General features: G+C 44.0%; 1 protein-coding gene across 2 annotated transcripts in view; it reads left to right on the forward strand.

Annotated features, from left to right (window-relative positions):
- The first annotated feature begins 2,862 nt into the window (after positions 1-2,862).
- NXPH1 (neurexophilin 1) overlaps positions 2,863-21,546 on the forward strand; it is a 167,897-nt gene continuing 149,213 nt past the window's right edge. The window contains exons 1-3 of one of the 2 annotated variants that reach the window (XM_039521517.1): positions 2,863-2,977; positions 3,495-3,920; positions 4,619-4,780. In XM_039521517.1, coding sequence (XP_039377451.1) covers positions 4,727-4,780 — 54 coding nt within the window. In that variant the 5' untranslated portion in view covers positions 2,863-2,977; positions 3,495-3,920; positions 4,619-4,726. Of the gene's footprint in view, positions 2,978-3,330; positions 3,921-4,618; positions 4,781-21,546 lie in introns of those variants that run through there. The other variant, XM_039521518.1, reaches the window with a different exon arrangement.

The following is a 21,546-nucleotide window of genomic DNA, read 5'->3' on the forward strand; positions in this document are numbered from 1 at the left end:
ACTAACAAATTTAGTGGGGCATAAGTTTTCATGGGCTAAAACCCACTTCATCCGATGCATGGAGTGGAAAATACAGTAGGAAGATATATATATATATATATATATATATATATATATACACACATACATCTTTTCATGTTCTCTCTCTCTATATATATCTTCCTACTGTATTTTCCACTCCATGCATTGGATTAAGTGGGTTTCAGCCCACGAAAGCTTATGCCCCAATAAATTTTTTAGTCTCTAAGGTGCCACAAGTACTCCTCATTCTTTTTGCTGATACAGACTAACACGGCTACCACTCTGAAACCTGAGATCTACTTAGTATATACATTTCTTACACACTTATGCACATGAAATATAGTTTGCACAGCCAGCAGGTATGTTTAGGACAATACCTTGATAGCTATTATTAAATTATTATTGTGATTTTCTTCTAATACCAAAAGTAATGAAACCACATGAATATATGAACTAATCACTTGCCATTGTTTTAGCATTCTTTTTGGTCCATTTGAGTCTTCTAAAACTATTTTTGTAATAATTTGCATAATTTAACGATGGCTGAAATAAAATTTGGAGCTAAAAAAAATCAGTTTATAAACCCTTAAATTGGGATTTTTAATAGGAAAAACTCAGTGACTGAGAGACTGTCCTTTTCCTGGAACTGTATTGCGAAGGACCACTTTATTAAACAGCATACAAATGGCTGCAATTAAAATCTCTTTTGAAAAAATTCAATACTCCACCCAGGCTATGGTACTGATATTATATAGACTCACATCAAAGTCAAATTATTGTGTAAAAAGTCACTTGTAATTAATGTCAGATATTCAATAACATCACATTTCATATGAAAAAATGCCATATGTGCATATTACAGGAATCCTTTGGAACATTTTGTTTTTTAAATCAATCACGGCCAGCTTCCTACTTGCTTCTTTAGCATGCTGTTTTCCTTCCACCAACTGCCATCCCCCAACAATATAGCTAAGTGACAATAGAAACAGCCTTTCTGAAGTAAAGCCCAATTCTACACCAACTGAAGTCAATGCCAAAATTGCCATTGACTTCACTGGAAGCTGGTTTGGATGAACAGCACCTGATCCAAAGTGGATTGAGGACAGTCTTTCTATTGACTTCAGTGTGCTTTAGATCAGGCTCAGCATGTGTAGAAGAGAAGCATTTCTACATTTCTTTCAAAAGTATATACAGACAAAACCTTTCCCTTGTCCCTGTGGTCAGACAACTATCCCAGGAGTAGGTAGAAAGTGGAAAAGTGCATCGAGGGCCAGATCCTGCCCTTCTTATTCAGGCAAGACTTTCATTTAATTCACTCAGAGTGAGGTCTGGCCCTGTTGAAGTCAATAGGAGTTTTGCCATTGGTTGCAATAGGACCAGAATTTCACCCTTGGGCTTTTACCTGGGTTAGGACTGCGGGATTGGGGCCTCCAGTGTAATATCCTCCTAATGTGCCTGATTTAACACACATAAAGAAGTTGTCCTCTGAGGAACCCCTTTCAGATTTCCTTGGTGCCAAGCATGCTGGACAGAAGTGTGGGCATGTCCACCACTGCTGGGCTGATGCTCATACAGTACAGACAGGATCACTAAGGCTGATAACCTCTTTCTTTGGGTCTGATCCAGGGAGATGCTGAGCTCTCTCAGCTCCCATTTACTTAAGATATGGGAACAGATCCTTTGACAGTAAGTCTTAGTACATGCGATCTTTGGACATATCAGTGCTCAGTATCTTCTGCTAGCTCACAGCTATCTGACATCAGAATTTGTGGTCAAACTGAAAGTATCCTGTGAATCTTTTCTGCCTTTTCTACACGCCTGTTCTCCCTCTTATGAGTCCCTAGACCTGCAAATGAGAGACAGAGGGCTAGATTGTGCCCCCCGTCACAATGACTCTGCGAGTCATCCGATGCCTTTGCAGGGTCAGTTACTATTCAACAGGAGAGCGGTGAATCTGGCCGTGGCAAGGGAGGGGGCTCTAGGATGTGTTCTTGTAACAGTAACTGGTTAGAGGCGGGGTGTGTGGGATAAAGCTCCTGCAGAAGTAGGCTGCACAATGGCGGTGCTAGTCCAGTTGCCAAAGGGGCAGCAGGTTTGTTTGCTTTGGGGTAGGAAGATTATGTGGCTATTGATCACCGGGGACAGTTTCCCTCTTATCATTTCATCCCTGTTGGGGAAGGTGGCCGGGGAACTAGCTAGTCGAATGAATCTCTTCATCATTATTCACGTATATCTAGAGCCTCCAGACCAGAAACCCAAGCCAGGCCTGGGCTACCCTGTGATGGGAACTATTTCTGGAGTGGCAGAATATTGGAGTGGTTTCTTCCAAGCTGCAAGCTTCATCGTCAATAAGCCGAGAATCCTACATACCCGGCGGACAGATGATGCCAGAACAGGGACCTCAGACGTCTTGAGGCGTTCACCCTGTGGGTATCCTGACGAATGGACATTGTGCCTTACTGGCAGCATTCATCTCAAAGCACTAATCGCAAATCCCCGTGTTATGGCCATGTTCCAAACGCAGCCCCCACGCCCCGAGTTTACACAATATTTTGCAGATCAGAATGGAGCCGTCGGGTTGCGATATTAATCAGCGGGACGTGCTGGGGTGGGGAGCAGCAGGTATCTGGCAGGACAGCTGAAGCCCTGGCTTTTCCAGCCGTGCATGCAGAAAGGTTGGCTCTTGTTTCCCTTGAATCAAACGATAAATCAAGAGCTTCGGCACGCGACCTTTGGCAACACACCCGGAGAAGGCCGAGGGCTTGCTCGGGTTCTCCAGAGAAAACGATGCCCCTCCCCGCATTTCTGAGGCCCGGGTGACATTTTTAAATAGCCCCCACCCCGGTTTTTTGTTGTTGTTCAAAGACAAAGCCCAGTGGGACGATCGCTGTAAAGAAGAACGCAGACAAGGGCGACCAGACCTCGCTCCTAAGTAATGCCACTTAGCAGCACTACGGTGGGTAGCGGGAGCCCGGCTTTCCGGCTCAGCTCCGAGGGGCTGCTCTCTGCGCCCCCTAATGAGGAAACCCTCCATTAAATCCAAGAGGCTGGCAGCCCCCCCTCCAGCACCTGTAACCCACCTCTTAACCCGCCTGCGGTCACCCCACGCCCCGGCTCGCTGCAATTCGTCAGCAGGAAACGATCCACAGAGAGAGAGAGAGAGAGTGTGTGTGTGTGTGTGTGTGTGTGTGTGTGTGTGTCGGGGGAGGGGGAGCCAGCGGCTGGACAATTCTTTATTGGCGTGGGATATTCATTGCCACCGAAGGGGGAACAACCAGTCCCCTGGTTCTCAGGCAGTGAGAGGGGCTGGCTGGCGGGCAGCGGCGTGTCCCGGCGCGAACAGGAGCCGGGGAGAGCCCCCTGGTGGCAGGGCAGGGCCAGGCACAGCGCCTGGGGCGGGTTCTGATTCGCCGCCCGCGCTGGAGGGACGCATGGGCTGCTGCTAAACTCGCCTCTCTCTCTCCCCCCAACAGGGACTCCCGGACAGTCCGCGGCTCAGACGCGATCGGCCCAGGTCTTCGCAGCTAGATTTGATCAGGAGTTAAACAGCCGCGTGCTCCCCGAGCTCCCTCCAACAAGTCCCGTTTCACAGAGACAAACAGCCGGGGAGGCTTCGCAGCGCGGCGGCCGCGGTGCTTGGCCGCCAGACTGGAGCTGGCGGTCCGGGCAGCCTCTCGCTTCTCCCCCTTGTAAGTTTCCTGCGACGTGGAGCCAGTCGGGTCCCAGCCAGCGGCGACTCCCTTCCCGCACGCTGGATTCACGGCGGCACCTGTTTCCACGGGACACTTACGCGCGTGACATGGAGAGGCGACACGAAAGGGACCCCTGGTTCCTAGGAGGCTGCCAGCCACTGTAGGTTTACATGGAGCATCCCTGGCTGCGTTCGGACCCTACAGGCAGTACGTATAGAGAGAGCAGAGCGGGGGCTTCGGCTTGCCCCAGGATGCGGCCCTCCGGGGGGCTAGGTGGGGAGGGGGACATCCGCTTAGCCACATGTCTTCGGGCGACCTGCGGCACGCACGGCTCGGGGCAAAGCCAGGCACGAGTGAGCAGGGGCAGAGTCAAGGCAGCTGCTTTCTTTAAAGTGGGCGGGCGGGCGCGGTTTGGCTTGAACAGAGCTGGTCGGATTTCCGGGAGGCGAATCGGTTTGCCCTGATTGTAAGCGTCGAGGCGCCTCCTAGGTCCCTAATCCCGGGAGCTCCTGCCCCCCTTTCCCTCCCTTCTCCAGCCTGCTGCTGCGTGGCGGTGGCAGTGAACTAGCAGCCGGCTGGAGCCCGGATCCTCCTGATATAAGACAGCCAGGCAGGTCTGGCAGCCAGTGGCACCAAAGGCTCCTGCCCAGCACACGCAAGGGTGCGCTCCAGCCACCTCCCTCGCCAAAGGACTCAGCTCCCAGGAGCGCCAGCCCCAGCAGCACGCCAGCCAGCCCCGGACCATGCGATCACTTGGCTCTGACGCTGGATTAACTCGATTTTAATCGTTATTTGTCCCCCACTCCCCGCCTCTCCTCCTTCTCCCCCCGCCCCCTCTTCCCTCCTTGTCTCGAAGTCTAACCTTGTCTTGTGGTCATGGGGTCTATAATTTCATTTTTGTCTAGGCTGGTGAGAGCTCTGCTTGTTCTGTAAAGTGGATGTCAGGTGGATCTATGGTCTTGAAGGAACAAAGAGCAAACGAAGGGAAAGCCGTGGAAGTTTGAGCCGGGAGGATGCAGGCTGTGTATTGGTACGCCGTGCTTCTGCTGCAGCCTACTCTCTACCTGGTAAGTTTCAGATGTCCTCTTATCTTGGGGGGTGGGGGGAATCGGGCACCATAGAAACAAACAAACACAAAACTCAGCATCCCACTCGGATCTCAAGCGAGGTCTCTCGGTTCCAACAACTTTACCAGGTTCCGGAGCTATTTCTGCTTTAATTTCCGTGCGCCCCCACGCCCCTCTGTGTGTGTGTGACTGGCTGTAAAGCCTGGAGGGTGGACAGCCCCCCTCACAGACCGACTGTGTTGGGGCCGCAGCTGCACCTTCCGGCGACTTTCTGCTAGCAGGGGGCTTGTGACACGAACCAGGAGGAGGAACGTCTGCGCCGCCTCGCTTTGAAAGCTTTCCCCCGGTGGTTTGGAGGGGGGACTAGGGGTCTGTAACTTTCTCTCCAGATTGAAGTGTAGCTTCTAGAGTTGCCGATTTGTTCAGAGGACAAGTGTATGATACGCAGGACACTCGGGAAGTGGATAAAGCAGGCGGGGAATCAAAGTGATCGCCTATAACACGCCCCAAATAGGTAACGGCTCTAAAAAAAACATTTTCCCCACCTCCAGGAAGGTAATAAAAGATCGAACTTTATATTGGGAATGTACATTTTCCGGGGCACATTTCCCCATGCCCCTATCTCTGAAGGGTGTGCGGTGAGGTACAGAACATATTGTGCTTTGAAATACCCTCTCAGTGTGTCTTCATCGCTTATTCTGCACGGCAGGCAAGTTCTTGTTTACTACTTGTTATTGCTGCTAGAAACCCTTCCGGATGGGGATCACTGTCACTGAGCCACAACAGAAGACATTCATTTTGCAATATAATACAGTACCGTCGTGTAAACACTCAGTGACAAGCACAGCTAGTATTTTCTGTATGATGTGTCATTGACTTCCGTCGCAAATTCCCTTTAAGATTACCAGGGGAACACAAGTAGGCATGAGTGTTATCTCCTTTAACGCATACTTTACTCTCTATATAATCACAAAGAACAAGGGCAGACGGCATGTCTTTAGTTCGCATCCTTTCCTCCTTTGGTGCATAGCAGGCAAACCAAGCTCTATGGATCTGTCCTCAGGTCGGAAAAGCAGTTGAAACTGCTTCTAGGCTCAGGCTGGGTGGAAATAAGGGAGAGCTGCAAACATGTAGGTGCATTTTCATAGCTGCCCACTTAATGTTCACATAGACGCCAAGGGGAAGAGAGGTGTCTTTAACCGGTCACAGGTTCAATGCACGGGTTCCGGGCTGCTTTTCTGTGCGCTGCTTCCTACACTTGCAGCATGTGTCCGCCTGAGGGCGCTGCGCGTCAGTCTCAGCCCAGACCAGGACACCTTGGGGGTAAGCAGGTGAGCACAGGGGCAACCAACCCAGATGAGAATGCACACTATTGTGTGGCACCTGCTCGTACACCCTCCCCAAATGAACAGCAGCAAGTAAAGAGGCATAGCTTAGAAAAGTGAAACCACCACAGCTAGTCCCCTTCCCCCTCAGGACAAGGCAGACAGCGGGGTGGAGAAGGAGGCAGGACTGGAAGCTTAGAAACATTAAAGGGATAAGGCGGAATATGATGTAAAACGTAGACATGACAACTATAGTAGAAGAGAGGGATACCAACGTGGTGCTCGGGTGCGCTCAGCTAACCAGAGGCAGGACTCGAACACGCAAACTTCCCTACGCGATTTACTCCCCTCGCGTCCCAGATTGGCGGCACATCTGCAGCAACCGTTGCTACTTTCTGTTAATTTTATAGCATATGAAAAAGCATGTGGCAAATAATCTATCAAACCCAGGCGCGAGATCGATACGTTGTGCTAAATTTTGAATGTGTTTGCTGGCAGTTAAACTGTTTTGCACTCATTACAACAACAGTGCTGGATTTATTCTAACGCGCCGCAGTCTGAACAACAAGCGCATTAATTCTCCTTTAATTGTAAACTGGGAGCATTTGAAAACCATTCAGTGTGCAAATTATGCTGATTCAATTACCGTTTAGTTACAGACTTCATTACCTGAATGCCTTTTTTTTCGCAGGGCTTGGCATTACAGAGGGAAGGAGACAATTTTCCAGTCTCCCTCAAAACAATGCAAAAATATGATACAATAAAATAGAGAATAAAAGACAATTTAGGGGGAAGGGACACTTTTCAACTGGCTTGTATCTTCTGCCAAAGCACTCAGAGAAAAAATAAATCCAAAGGATTTTCCCACTCTAACCAGATACTTATTTCAGTATCAATCTTTATACATGTATTCCAACATCTTGCTATAGATTTAACCTCTTTGGTGAGTGGCTTTAAAAGTTCGAATTAGGCCCTCATGTAATAACAGTCTATTAGCAATGAAGCAGGAAGTTTTGATTAAAACTTTAATGCAGTGTCAGGAACCAGTAAGGTGCAACATTCTGCTTGCCTCTACTTTGGGTGTGTATGTCTGCGTGTGTATAAGCCTTACACAAACTCATACAACTGCATAGAGCAGTTACAACCAGGATTTAAATGTTCAGCCCCCAGCCATTTAGGATGTGAAAACAAATACGTTCAGATTCCCACGTAGTTTGTTTAAAGTGCAGGGCGGATTTTTGGGTAAGGGTCGTATAGGGAAAAGGGTCTCCTTACATATAAAACAGACAATACCCAATGACAGTGTACTTAGCAAGCTTGGGCCGCACCAGGTTAAACAAATATAGATATTTGACAGCCTGGACTTCAGCTCAAACCAATGCCTCCTCCCCCCCGCCTTTTCCAATGAAGTCTTGTAAAGTGCAGTTCTATTTTTATGGAGATATAAGCCAATATTCCATCCCGCCTTATGTGAAATTTATAGAGGTCACTGCTGATACAGATACATCTTAATGAATAGGAATTTCATGTGGAGACTTTCCTTGCGAAAAAGGTTTCCCAGTATTATATTTATTTATAAATAAGGGGATACTCCAGATTTGAACAGACATATATTTCTCTCTCTGTTTTGTACTGTATTTCTGCACAAAGAGGCGAACTGCTTGATGTGGTTAGATTTGATTAGCACAGTAGATGCATTTCCTTTGGCCTAAAGTACCTTTTTGGTGGAATTAGGATTTAGTCTTTAAGGGCACACGTTACCTGTTTCTTCAGTCTGGAGGGTATTATATGAGGCACATTACACTACAAAAAGTATTTCAATGCTATAGTATTAGTCATGATTTTAACTAGCGAACCTCAGTTTTACATTGTTCATTCGAAAGTATCTAGTTGCAATTTTCTGATTAAAGTTTTCTTAACTTTATAATGCTGCATCAAAACTGAAAATCGCCCCTGACCTAGCACTAAATATAACTCAAGAAAGAAAACATCACTCATATATTGTAGAGTCTTATCACGTCTTAATTTTGAATGACATATATTAAAAGGACATTTTAGCTTTACAATAATTCCTAAATAAAAAGCTTATTATTATTTAATTCCTGCACACTTCTAATATGATAGAATAGAATAATAAAGTCTAGTCAGACACTTTGTACTGGGTTGAAGCAACATGCTGTAGAAGTGGCAAAAAACATGGTTCTTGGCAAAGAGATCCTAACTGGACTTATTTCTCAAGGATGGGCCAAAGAGATGGGTCGTACCATTTCCACACAAATTGCTAAGGCAATCCATTGTAAGAGTGCAAACGACTGGAGTTTGCTGATCACGGCGCAAGTACATCCACGGGAATGTTACATTCCAAACGGAATAACAACTTAATTCCTGTGCAGCAGTTAAAGGAAACACGATTGATTTGATAAATTAAGATGACAAGCATAATTTCACACAAGCAACCTTTTAGAAGGCTTGCATGCAAGCAGTTAAACCATTCCTACTGGATAATCTTTTTGTCATTCGGCGGTTGAATGATGTACATTCTTCCTGGAAATCTCAAACAGTGAAGGCGAAGTGTCTGTTGGTCGCAGGTTTCTATATATCTGTTTTCACAATGCACATCCGGATAGACTGCGTTCGATTGTTTTGTTGTGAACTTCCAGTGTTTTACATTAAACTAACAGGGTGCATTTGTTTCACTCCCTGGCTAAAAGTTACCCATATTCATCGATTAGTTCTCATCTGTCAAGAGTATCTGGTGGAGTGCTAAATACAAGAGCAGCATTGCGGTGGGAGTTTGCTGGGAAAATGAAACGTATTGTCACCTTTCCCAAGCTAAAAATGAAGTTACTCACTAGTGTTTTTTGTAAATTAAGCTTTACAATATTTTTGGTGGCCTTTGCGTTTCCCATATATTAAAAGTTACATAGCAAAAGATTTAAATTAACTTAAGCAGGCTCCGCTTTTCGGGAGAATTTTCTGGTCCAGAGCCGGAAGAAAACATTAGTAAATAGTTTGCTTAATGGGAATTTTTGTCAGGTTGGCACTTTAAAAAAAGAGAGTAGATCCTGGTTTTCACAAGACAAAGGTTCCCAGGAACCATTTACTGTGAGGAATGATTACGCTTGCAAATGGTTTTCAGAATGCAGTACTAGTGTCCTTCGGTACTTGACCGGGTTTTAAAAACCATTCCCCAACATTAGTGAAGTTTGGGGGCCTTCCGATTATCCGAGTGTAGCTTTCCTGGTGCAGATCAGCTGTTTAAAATTGTCCTCAGTGTACGTTGTTTGCGGAGGAGGAGAAAACATGAAGTTAATGGCTACAGAGTTTGTGTACTTCTGTGATTTCTATACGTGTGGCATTGTTTGCGGTCATTTCTGCCTGTTTAATGAAAGCGATTGTGAATGTGAAAGAAGATGTGGCTGTGAAAACAGGGTGATTTTTAAGATAGGTGCTGATGTCCTACTTTCCCAAATATTTCTCTAGGCTGCGAAGGAAGAAAAAATAGGCAGCATTGTCCTGCAATAATCACTCTACAATATTTTCAAAAGGGTATTTTGAGCTGAAAGCACCTGGGTATTGCTTTTTCAAATAAGCAATTTTCTGCCTTTGGTTTATTTGATGGGGTGGGGAGCAGAGGATTGGGAATACTTTTTAGTGAGTTCACACAATCTTGAACTAGACTCTTTTCGTTTTAAAATACCGAAAATGCTGTTTTTATATAGAATAGCTCCTCCCTGGAAGACACTGCACGCTAATTGCGATGGGAACTGGATTGCTTGCAGTTGGCAGATTTCCTAGTAAGCGAAGAATGGTGAATTCTGTCCAGGGCTTAAGTTCCTAACTCGTGAAGAGGCATGTGCAGCAGGTAGAAGTTTAAGGAGGTTTTCTCTGCACTTAAAAGTTCCTTCTGCATAGTTCTTAGCATGCAGCTAACTCTTTTCAATCGCTGAAGGAAGCAGTTTGGAATAGCTTTCGCCTTTTAGGAGAGGCACCTGAATGCAACCCAATATCCCCGCCTTCGTGTGATTAGCCAAGTCAGTAGCTAGAGGTATCCATTTTAAGCTCCTTAATATTTCCCCGTCCCTCTAAACCGCCATTTTAATTAATAAAAAGACAATTTCCCCAGTAAATTCGAAATTGCGGAGAAGCTGGTTAGCAAATCAATTGCTCGGAATAAACAGCGCCTTGAGAAAATGACTCCATGACCCACCCCTCCTTTCCTAGGCTTGGCTTCTGCCCTTCCGATTGCATTTTTGTTAAGTTACGATTGTGATTTATCAGATAGTTTAACTCTCAGCTCGCTCTTCTTGTAAGTCAGCATTAAACCACCTCTTGGGTGCTTTGTAAATACGTCTTTCGCATTTTTATGCAGCAGATTGACATGTTGACGTCGCTGCTTTAAGGAATGTGACAATAAAGTGGAACCCCCCCCCAAGCTTGGCAAGCACTTCATCAAGGATAAAAAGGTTCTGCTGTAAGGATGTCACTCAATTTATTGTGAAAGTCGAATGAATTACGTTTAATGAAAGTGCTCCCCAGATGAATATTACCAGCAATTTCCTGAGTTGGCTCTGTCAGATTGATATGAGGAAATGCCAACCCATATCAAAAAAGATCTCCAATCTCAATTACTATGCAAGCTTTCGAAGAGCTGCTTTTATTGATATGATATATATTGGCGGATTCTCAAAGCTATGCAAACTGCTTGCTGTTAAGCAGGACTGCACATTTCCCCGTTTATTGTTTAACCCTGCGGATTGCTGGCTGTGGTTTAAACTTCTATAGAGTGCTCTGCCTTTGGAGGGGAAAAACAACCCATATTCCTGAAAAGGTGGCCAGAGACAACAGCCATGTACTTTACATAGGGTCACAAACAGAATAGAATTTATTCTAGTTTTAGAAAGTCCCTTCTGCACGCGTGGGCGTAATTGAAGGTCAACCAAAAATGACTAGGTTGTGCCACTGCAACACAGCGGTATTGGATCACACCATTGTTAGTGTGTTTATAGGAGACAATCCATAGCATTACAATATCTGTCATTATTCGCAATAGCAATGTTCCCCCTTTCTGCCCCGGCCCCCTAGGGCCTCTTTGGACAATTTAGAATTTTCTTAAACCCAGGAGGAGACAGAAAATCTCTTATGTCACCTAAGATACATAAAAATGGCCATTGTGAGACGCTTTTCTGTTCTATAGTTTACCTGTAATGACAAAAATTGCTGCTTAGAAATACAGTTCCTTCCACAGAATCCATCTTGCTGGGTTTCTCTGTGATTCAAAGAGGGATCCAAAATACCTCTTCCCTCTCACCACATCCTATCAGTTTTCAACTCGCAGAGACTGAGGGGAGGGGGACTACCTGAGAGGGGTGACCTACTGATCTATAAACCACAGTCAAGAACTCCTGACAGCAGGGCCAATGGAATCTGCACAAATGGAAAGAAATTCTTAGCAGGCATTATAGAAGGGGCGGGAGGAGATAACCGCCCACCCTTTCCCATGTCTGGTTATTTTTTATTCCTGATTTCATATTCTTTATTGGAGCCAAGGAAAAACTTTATTCAATGAAAGATTAACCTCCTTTATTTGAAAACTATCCCCCCTTCCCTGGAGATGTTGAATAGAGCCAATGAAGTTATTTACATCAGTACAGAAATAGGGGCTGAGAGCGGGACCAGATGTTTTAGCTTCAAGCTTAATGATGTGCACACTTACAAAAGGGACCTGAGTAGGCTGCTTTTAAACCATATCTTGCATCCGACGAAGTGGGCATTCACCCACCAAAGCTCATGCTGCAAAACGTCTGTTAGTCTATAAGGTGCCACAGGATTCTTTGCTGTTTTTAAAACGTTTGCTAGTCGCTGGATTCCAGGAGAACACCAAGCGCCCTGCCTTAGTTTTGAACGGGGAGCGGTAATTTGGAGCAGAAAGGGGTTTTCACAGAGCGCCGCCCCTCTGGTAATAACTGGTGGTGGTGTGTGGCCGCGGATTTCCCTCTTGCCCAGAGTTCAGCCGGGGACCAAGGCTGGCGGAGGTGGAATCTTGTCAGTACCCTGGACAGACCCAAAATGACCCCTCTCCCGCCCCCAACACACACACATACACTCTCTCTCTCTCTCTCTCTTCTGGGGCAGGATCCTTATTGCTTTTCAGAACATCTCCAGGACTTCCTCTACCTCTAATGGTAACTTATTCTCAGACACCCCAGCGCTAGAGTGACTGGATGCCTGGTGCGTTTCAGGACCCTGGGCAGCTCCTGGACACCTTCTTCCCCCTACCTCTGACCGCCCAAACACCCTACCACCAGTCACAGTTCGTGGAGCTAGACGCCTCCTGCTCTGCAGCACCCTGGATAGCTTCCCTGCTCCCACCCCACCGCCCCTGTCCCTGAACCAGCCGTCACCTCTATCACCGGTCCGCGCTTCCGGGGCTGCAAACTGCTGCCGGATAGTGACAGCTGCTGTATACTGGTGACTTCAGGGGGCAGCGCTCCCGCTCCGTCTGACTCCAGCGTGCAATTCTCTCTTCCTCGCTTCGGAAACAAAGAGACCGAACAGCTGAGATTGATGTCTCATTAACGATCGATGCTATGTTATGCGAAACCACTTGAATAAAACATTTCTCTTTAAGGCTCCCCGCTACTTAAACGGAGACACCTGCCTTTTAAATCACCGCTAAAAGGACCCGACTCCCAAATTGCGAACGAATTCCTTGTCCGAGTCACTTAAAACAACCCCACTTAAAACGACTCTTTCCATTTTTAATTATTCCAGCTTTCAGAGGGGACCGTGATTATTCACGGGGAACAAAAGAAAACGGCTTAGCAAGCAAATCAATATATTTACTATCATTACTGACTGGGTCTCTCTTAACTGATTCCAAGCCAGACTCGTTGTTTTCTATGGCTAAACTGCCCAGGGTGAGGACGTGAGGGGAACCTTGAATTTATCATCATTAGACCGGTGGAAAAGTAACTCATCTTGTTAGGAACGCTTTCATTTGCGCCTCAGTCCTGTCTCTTTCCAGCCCATCGCCTCCCTCAGCGCTACCTTGGTCGGAGATATTCAAGTTAAATGTATCCGAAATGGACCCTGGAACATTACTGATGTTGAGAAAAAAACCCACACTCTAGAAAATCCACTTTGTGATTAATTAACAAAGGCACCTCACGTTCCTGGGGACCGAACCAGACTCACTCTTTTGTTTAGTCAAGACTCTGAATCGTTTCGTAGTTAGAGATTGGAGCAGAGCAGCGATAATGCTCGCTAGGAAACTTCCAGTGTTTGCTCACATATGAAATAAGCGATTGTTTGGCGCTCCCACGAGCTGCCGTCCTACTCTAAGTAAGAGATAATCATTAGCTATGTCCTCTGATCGCATACATCCAACTTACTATTGACAGAGCTGTCCTCTCGGGGTCTGCTGGCTGAAAGGTGGCTGTCAATAAAACACAGAGTTGACAAGAAAGGTGTAACTGGATGACTGATGGGACGCCCCTTCAGTAACGGGCTGTGATGGGAATTGACTGGGCTGGGGAAAGTTTTAGGCCAGTCTTGCATTGATGTTTGCACCAATTAGAAGTACGCGAAAGCATTTGGCGTCAGAGGCAGTCGCGCATTTGCTTAGAAGCGAGCCATTGAATTCCGTATGATTACACTGGTACACCAGGTCCTGGGGACTGTATTGTCTGATTCGCAGAGATCGTTCTGCCTACAAAATGCCACCTTCATCACTGTCTGTGTCTTGCAGACAATCCAGCCACAGACAAATGTCTCGGGTAAGGGCGTCTGCTCAGCCCATTGCACCCATCCTCCTCAGTCTACTGCATCCATCTACCGTCTCTTCCTCTTCAGACGATAACTGTTTCCCCTCTCTATCGTATTGTGAGGCAATTTGTCTACCAGCTGCTTGGCTTTCTGTTGATATGCCCTGTCAATTAACGTGCCTGTCCAGCTTCGCCAGCGCCGGTTGGTTTGGCTCCTCTCCTCTTAGAACCACTCCATGGTTGGTTGACCGTCTGCCTGGAGAGATTATCTGCTTTGTATATTCACAGATTTCTGAAACGACAGAAACTATATTGTTTTACTTTGTATTCTGGATGCCTATGAAATGGAAAACTTTAGTACTTTACTCTCCTCAAACCTCACTTTCTCATCCATGCTCAGTTGGTGCACAGATTTTTGAAGAATAAAAGCTTGGGGTATTTTTTTTTTTGGAGGGAGGGGCGTTCTGATTTTCTGTTGAACTTTTAAAATCCACATAATGTAAATATACCTACACACTATTTATTTGCATATTTTTTAAACCTTTGCAGCTCCCTGAGAAATGATCCCTTGATTCTTCCTTTTAGCAGCAGAGCTGACTGCCAACATAATGCCAGGAGTGCAATGATCTAGTAACATCATTCCTTGGAACCACAATGCCTTTCAGAGCATCTGTAATTACAATCTATGAGATCTACGTAAAACATATTAAGTGGAGTGTCTTTTGAAAGCTATATTTATGTAGCTTGCTAACAAAGAAAATTAAGGAAGCACTTATTATGTATGTTGTATGGTTTTCTTGTTTTTAAAAAAATGTACCGATTATTTAACTTTCTAGTTATAAAGTCTGGGGATTATGGACATGACTCAAAACCCACTGAAGTCAATGAGAGCCTTTCCATTAACTCCAAAGGCCTTTGGATCATGAGTTATGTGCAAAGTGATACCCATAGATACCTGTGCTAGATGCAATTTCAAGAAAGTTAAAAAAACATTTATTGGCTTCTAACTTTCAGGAACAATCTCGCTATTGTTAACCAACTGTGAGTTTGAATGTGTAGTTGGCACAATGTTTTTAGCATTGGTCCTGGAGCTGCATGCAAATCAGTGGAAAGAATTAAAAATAAAGTAAAAATATATACTTAGAGTGGTGCTGAAAAGGCGGCTTGTATATGACAAAACTGGGCCAGATCCTTCAGTATTATCTGAGGTAAAATTCCTATTTAAGCTGATGAAAAATTTGCTTGAGCCAGTGCTGCAGAATTAGTCTCTTACTGATCATGTAGAGCTTTTATCATTGCAGTTTTTTTGTTGTGTTTAGACTCCAGTCTAACATATTTATCTTTATATTCATTTTTTGTAAGTCATTCATGATTGAACTTTAGCAAAACAATTCTTCAGCTAGGTTATCTTGTCAAGAAATGCCATAGGCCTTCAGGTATATAAAAATGCTTGTATGAAGTTAATGGACTGCTTTATATATATTTACAATCTCATCAATAGTGTTTGAGGTCTTTGCAAAAGATTCCATGTATTTAAAATGGGAATAATATAACCTGGATATGCAGGATTGCTGCACAGTCAATAGCAATATACTATAACATTTTGAGATGTTTGAATCAGAGTGTTAGTTTGATAATTTATCATTAATTTAGAGTCATCCTTGGTGTCACTAATAGCTGCTACAGAACGCTTTCTCATACAAAAGTTCTCTTAACATTTTTTGGGGGAAATGATTGACACATTCAAGAAGGTTTTATATGAAATATTACTAGGTATAGCATAACAATATTATATTTTTATGAAGGATATAACTGCTGATTTAAATGATCTTTAAAGATCACTGGAACTAAGGTATGGAACAAATAGAGAGATAGGACATAAAAAGATGTGCATAGTAAATAGCACAATAAACTCCTAGTCATTTAAAAACCATGGGCCTGGTTCTACCACATTCACTCTTACTAGATATTACCTTACTATGGGATTCTGGGACAATTACTCACATTGAGTGGCATTTTACACCAGAAGAAGTCCTGTTTACTTCAGTGGGACTACTCACGGTATATGGTACCAGTTATTGTAAGGGTGTAAAAGTCTGTCTCTGTGTGAGTAACTCCATTTATTTCATTGGCACTATTCAGCTATGTATAGACTGTAAACCATTGCATTGTTTTTTTTGCATTGGTAAGTAGTTACTCAGATGAGGAGTCTCATTGACTTCGGTGTAAGGGGTTCACAATCTGGCTCTTAGTAAAGCAGTAGTCAGTGTTAGTAAATGTAGCAGAATCAAACTCTATACATTTATATGGGGTCAGGTTCTGATATCCTTACTTATATTGAATAGCAGCTTACTCAATAGTTTAATTGACTAATAGGACCACTCCATCATGTAAGATACTATTCAACATGAATAAGTATAACAGAACTTGGACAAAATAGTGTGTCTTTAATAAAATATAACATTGGGGAACTATAGTACAGCAGATGTCCTGGAGAAGTTAGTGGGTGGGTTCAATGCAGTTTTGTTGTAGCCATGTTGGTCCCAGGTTATTAGCGAGACGAAGTGGGTGAGGTAATATCTTTTATTGGACCAATGTCTGTTGGTGAGAAACACAAGATGTTGAGCTTACACAGAGCTCTTCTTCAGATGGGTTCAAGGCTAACAGCGGATTATAATGATACCTTTTAGTCTTTCAGTTTGTCATAATCAGAGTTTATAAAGAGAATGTGTAAATGTGTGACTGGAGTAGGTTAAAGGATGGTCTGAATGCTACTTATCTTCATCCCCACAATTTATAGATAACTATGACATGGTGAAATTATAGCATTGCATTCCTTTGCAGATATTACATGGTGGAGAGAGGAAGGGTTTGACATCATGCGGTCATAGGACTATAAATATATGTTAACCACAGGAGCCGACATCAGCTATAGATAACAGGTTTTTGAGGATACAGGCCTTGATTCAGTAAAGGACTTAAGAATGTGCTTGAACTGAAACACATATTTAAAGTTAAGTATCTGCTTTTTTGGAGAAAGATGGGATTATTCGCATGTTAAGGATTCTTAAATGCTTTGCTGAATCGGGGGACATATCAAATTAATACTATCTGTGGTTTGCACTTTTACGGGTAAGATAAAATATATTCTTCTCCCACCCCAAACAAAATTCCACCACATTTGCTATATATCTAATAAGGTTACAGTGTTGTAGAACAATATCCTTACCACAGATCTTGTTGAATTTATTGCCAAATTATGAGACCTGGCATGTTAAAATAATGTATTATGCATTGCATACAACTTCTTATCCCAAATATATTCCATTCATAAGTAATATAGAGTAATTAGCTTCTATTTTTCTAAAACACTTTTTCCGACTCATGAGCTGGGAACTGATCTGGCTGCCGATTCAACATATTAAGAAATTTGCTGCTAAATATCTTCATCGTCTTTGAAATTAAATCAAAAACTGACTTTTCAAACAGCTCATTCTGTTGCCTTTTCATGTAATATGGCAATGCAACATCAGGGGCACCATCATTTACTTGTTTCACAAAATTACAAAAAGATGCAAACCACGGCATATCTGAGGAAATCCTGCATGGTCAGTATACAGTAGTATTTCTCTGTTTTAGATTTGAAGTTTAATTACTATTGATGTGGAGATTTTGCAGAGCAGTGCAGATTTTTTGCTTCTTTCACAAGAAATATGTGTTTGAATGACGAGCATGAAAGGCTAGATTTTTAACCTTGCTTATTTTAGCACAGGAAACTTGCATATTGATTTAGGGCCTGAGTCTGTTCTGTTGAAGTCAGTGAAGAAGTCTTGTCTTCTATGGAAGAAGAATTGTGTCCTTAGCTTGAGAAGTATTTTACTTTTGAATGCACATTTTGGAACAATATTCAATTGCTATTTTAGAGTCACATGCAGCTGAATGCAAAACAAGTCCCAAGGCTATTCTTGGTCAGAGCTGGAAGGAAAAGAAAAAGAAAGAACCTTTTGGCCTCTCTAACAAATGTAATAAAACAAACGAAAAAGCTTAGAAATGTTACTAATGGTAAGCAGTGTTCAGTATGAAATCAATCCCACAAGATGTTGAGCAACCTCAGCTCACAGTGAAGTCAATGAGAGTGGAGAGTGCTCTAGTCTATCCTTCTTATACTCCACACATCAATGTAGTAGTGAGTCTAGCAGAATCAGGTCCCAGCTTTGTTCTACCACACGACTCCTCTTTCAGTGCCCAGTCCTTTTTATTCTTCCACTGGCAAAGCTGCCATTGGCTTCGATGGAATTTTATCTTGAGTGAGGGCTTTAGGATCAGTATCTAACTTTCATCTTTTCACTCTCAGCTTAACTTATACAATTATAATACTATGAGTGAAACACACCTAACTGTACATAATGAATCGATGCTGCTGACAGCTGGTGGAGAGTTTGATTTAGCTCAATAGCCTACAAAAAGCTTGACAATGGTTAGGCTGCCAGACAACTCTATATGATGCTGATCAATATTGTCTCATTGTTTCCTTGCACTCCCCCATCTGTCTATATCCATCTGTTGTCTCTTGTGTTATACTTAGATTGTAAGTATTGTAAGCATCTTTTTGTTCTAGGTTGGGTGGGCTCCTGGTCCATGAACACGGCCCTACGAGCTACAGTAACACAAATATAATAGTAATAAAATAATAAAAGAAGTAGCTACTACTTTGTTAGCTAGTGGACTCAGGTTCACATATTTGTCTAAGATGAGGCCTGATGTCCCCTGGCACAGCTTACACTCATACAATTTGCACCTCCATTTTTATGCCCTCAGAGTAGATTGATCACTTGAGCGCCCTAACCTCCCAACTTGCAAAGTGCATTCAGATAATTAGAGGCATAAGTGCACCAGCAAACAGGGATGTTACCCAGCTGAAAACATACTTCATAATATATAGATCTTGGGCTCAATTGTGCCTGTTAGGCACGGCTGTGCTTTGGGAGTAACCTGATGTCATTGCACTCCAGGCTAAGCATCAGAGGTATTCTGCTTCATACTTCCCAGCATGCAGGGGGATCAGGCTTTCTCCTACGCTCCTTTATGGGATACAGCATAGTCCCTTTCAGAGTCACACACTGACTGAGATGGGGCCCATGACTCTCCTTATGAGCTCCCCACCACCTCTGAGATGTTGTGCACCACCCCGTGGAGTAAAGAGACAGCAACTCCTACATTCTGGGGAACATAGGGACTGCAATTGTGCCCTGGCTTTATGTGGGCCATACAAAGGTTGTGGAAGAGTCCTTGAACCAATCCCCCCCAAAGCACATTCAAGCATGGGCCAAGCTAATGGAGCCAAATTTGTAATGTATGATGGTAAAATAAACTCATTAACTGGTATATTTTGTAACCACTTTTCCCCCCCAGTACTAGTATCTACCTATAGGCTGTGTCTACACTAGCCTTTTTGTCAACATTTCCCATCATTGCACTATAGGCAGGTCCAACCGTGGGAACCATGATGAGAGTACAGGTGTAAACAAGATGCAGCTGTTTTAACCCACCATTTTGCCTAGCCCTGCTCAGAGGCTGGTAGGGAAATGGTGGGACATTCTGAGGAAAATACTAGAGTACAGAAAAGGTCAGAGGGCTCTTTACATCCTATATTCATCTCAGTAGGTACTGACATATCAGGGCTCCATAGACTTCTAAGGATACCCAGCTGCAGAGACTGACACCCAGGTTGTTACTTTTTCCACAGAAATAAGGCATCTGCCTGAATCTGAGCCATGCCCAGGGCCAAAGCCACTGACTCTGGCCTCCTTAGTTGCCACATATGATGACCAGAGTCACAGAAATGATTTTAACATTATTCAGTGTTCTAATGCTGTGAGCATGTGTGTGCGCATGATCTGTTCTTTCATAGAAAACGGATATTATTCAGCAGGCAATGGACACGAGGGGGAGTTGGGAATCCAGAATTGACATTGTGCTTGTTGATCTCTAGCCAGAGCTAAGAAAACAGCTTAGGCCCAAAGATTTCACCCTGCAATCCGATGATGGTCAGGGTCAGAGGAGGAAGGAACCTTCCATGCTGGGAGTGGATCTCATCACACAAGTCATCCAATCAGGGAGCGGGCTCAATACATGTGATACAGCTGCCCAATTGCCCCCCCATGAATAAAGAAAAACTACTTGTGATTAGGTGCAGCAAAGAGCTCCAGAAGCTGGAATATGCATGCTTAAAGTGTTCCTTGGACACCTATGAATAAATCAGCAGAAATCAAATACATTCTGAGTTGATAATACACGAACAGAAAAATGGGCTAAATTAATCAAACACATTGTTTGCTATTAATAATCTGCCCAGCTATAATAAGATTTCAATTCCAGGCCCTGCAGGGTGGAAACCCTACCCAATTGAAAGTATATCTATTTTTATAAGGCTCCGGGATCCAGACATCTTTTGTGTTTATATATAGAAAACACAAGATGTCTGAGCCTGGCTCCTTGTCCAAGCTTCTTTGTTCATCCAACCCCAGTTCTTCCTCTGAACCCCAACTCATCACATCTGTCTCTCCTTCCACTCCACTCCTTTTTCCCTCCCACTCTGCTGCCCCTCCTTTCTTATTCTCTTTGCCCAGCCAGTCCCAGTATCCCTTCTGGCTCCACATTGTATCTCAGTTTCCATCTCTACCTTGTTCCCTGGTTTCCAATTGTAGTCTCCTTGCCCAACCAATCCCTGTCCCTCCTCTCAACTCCAAGTCAAAGTTTCTCTCTCTCCAATGATGCCAGCCTCCAGTTCCAGTTTCCCCTCCCAGCTTCCATCTCCAGGCCCACCCAGTCCCAGTCCCTCTCTCTTCATTCATGCCAGCCTCCAAATACCAGTATCACTTTCCCACGCTACTTGTCTTACTCTACTCTCCTGCCTTCTCAGTCTCTCAGGTCTGGCTTTTGTCTCCACTGCATTTAAATCTGGTAGCTTCCTCCTCCACACTGTCTGGTCACCAGGAGCAGGGTCCACTGAGAGTACAGGAGAGACAGAGTCTCTGCTCTCACTTCTGCATCTCTGGGCTGGAGGGAGCAAACTCAGTCACTGCATGGGGATGGCAATGTGTAGAGCTATCAGGGCATGGAGCATGCTCAGTGTGTACAGAATTTTTGGAGATGTCAGCTGCCAAAGTCTAAGAAGTCTGTACTGAGTATGTGCAAACTGAGATTTTTGAAAGGTTTTTAATGTGCCCAATGTTGGGTAGATTTTCACAGGAAAAGCCAAAGCACATTCTTGGCACAAAGGCCAGGTCCCTGCTAAATTTCAAGTCCTTGCTCCAGAGCTTGGGTGCACTAGGGATTTTCTAAGAAAAGGTCATCAGTACTTTTTTTAAACATTTCCAAACAACGTGTTTTGTGCTAGCCTTGTTCTCAACTATTTTGGCTGAAATTTTCCACAAACATTCAGCCTGAGGTAGATACCCAGCATGGACAATTTCAGCACAAATGGTTAAAGTTTGGCAAAGTTATAAGCAACTGAAAACAAGGTCTTGAGATGAGAAGAGTCAGGCAACTTTAATAATATGCTGGGCTACCAGACACACCCATAGACATGCATGTCCTCCTGAGCATTCATTTGGGGGTAGTCTATAAAATGGCAGTATTTTATAAACATCTCCTGTCCTTATTAACACTGTAT

Source organism: Mauremys reevesii, linkage group 2, assembly GCF_016161935.1.
Source record: "Mauremys reevesii isolate NIE-2019 linkage group 2, ASM1616193v1, whole genome shotgun sequence".
NCBI classification, from domain to species: Eukaryota; Metazoa; Chordata; order Testudines; family Geoemydidae; genus Mauremys; species Mauremys reevesii.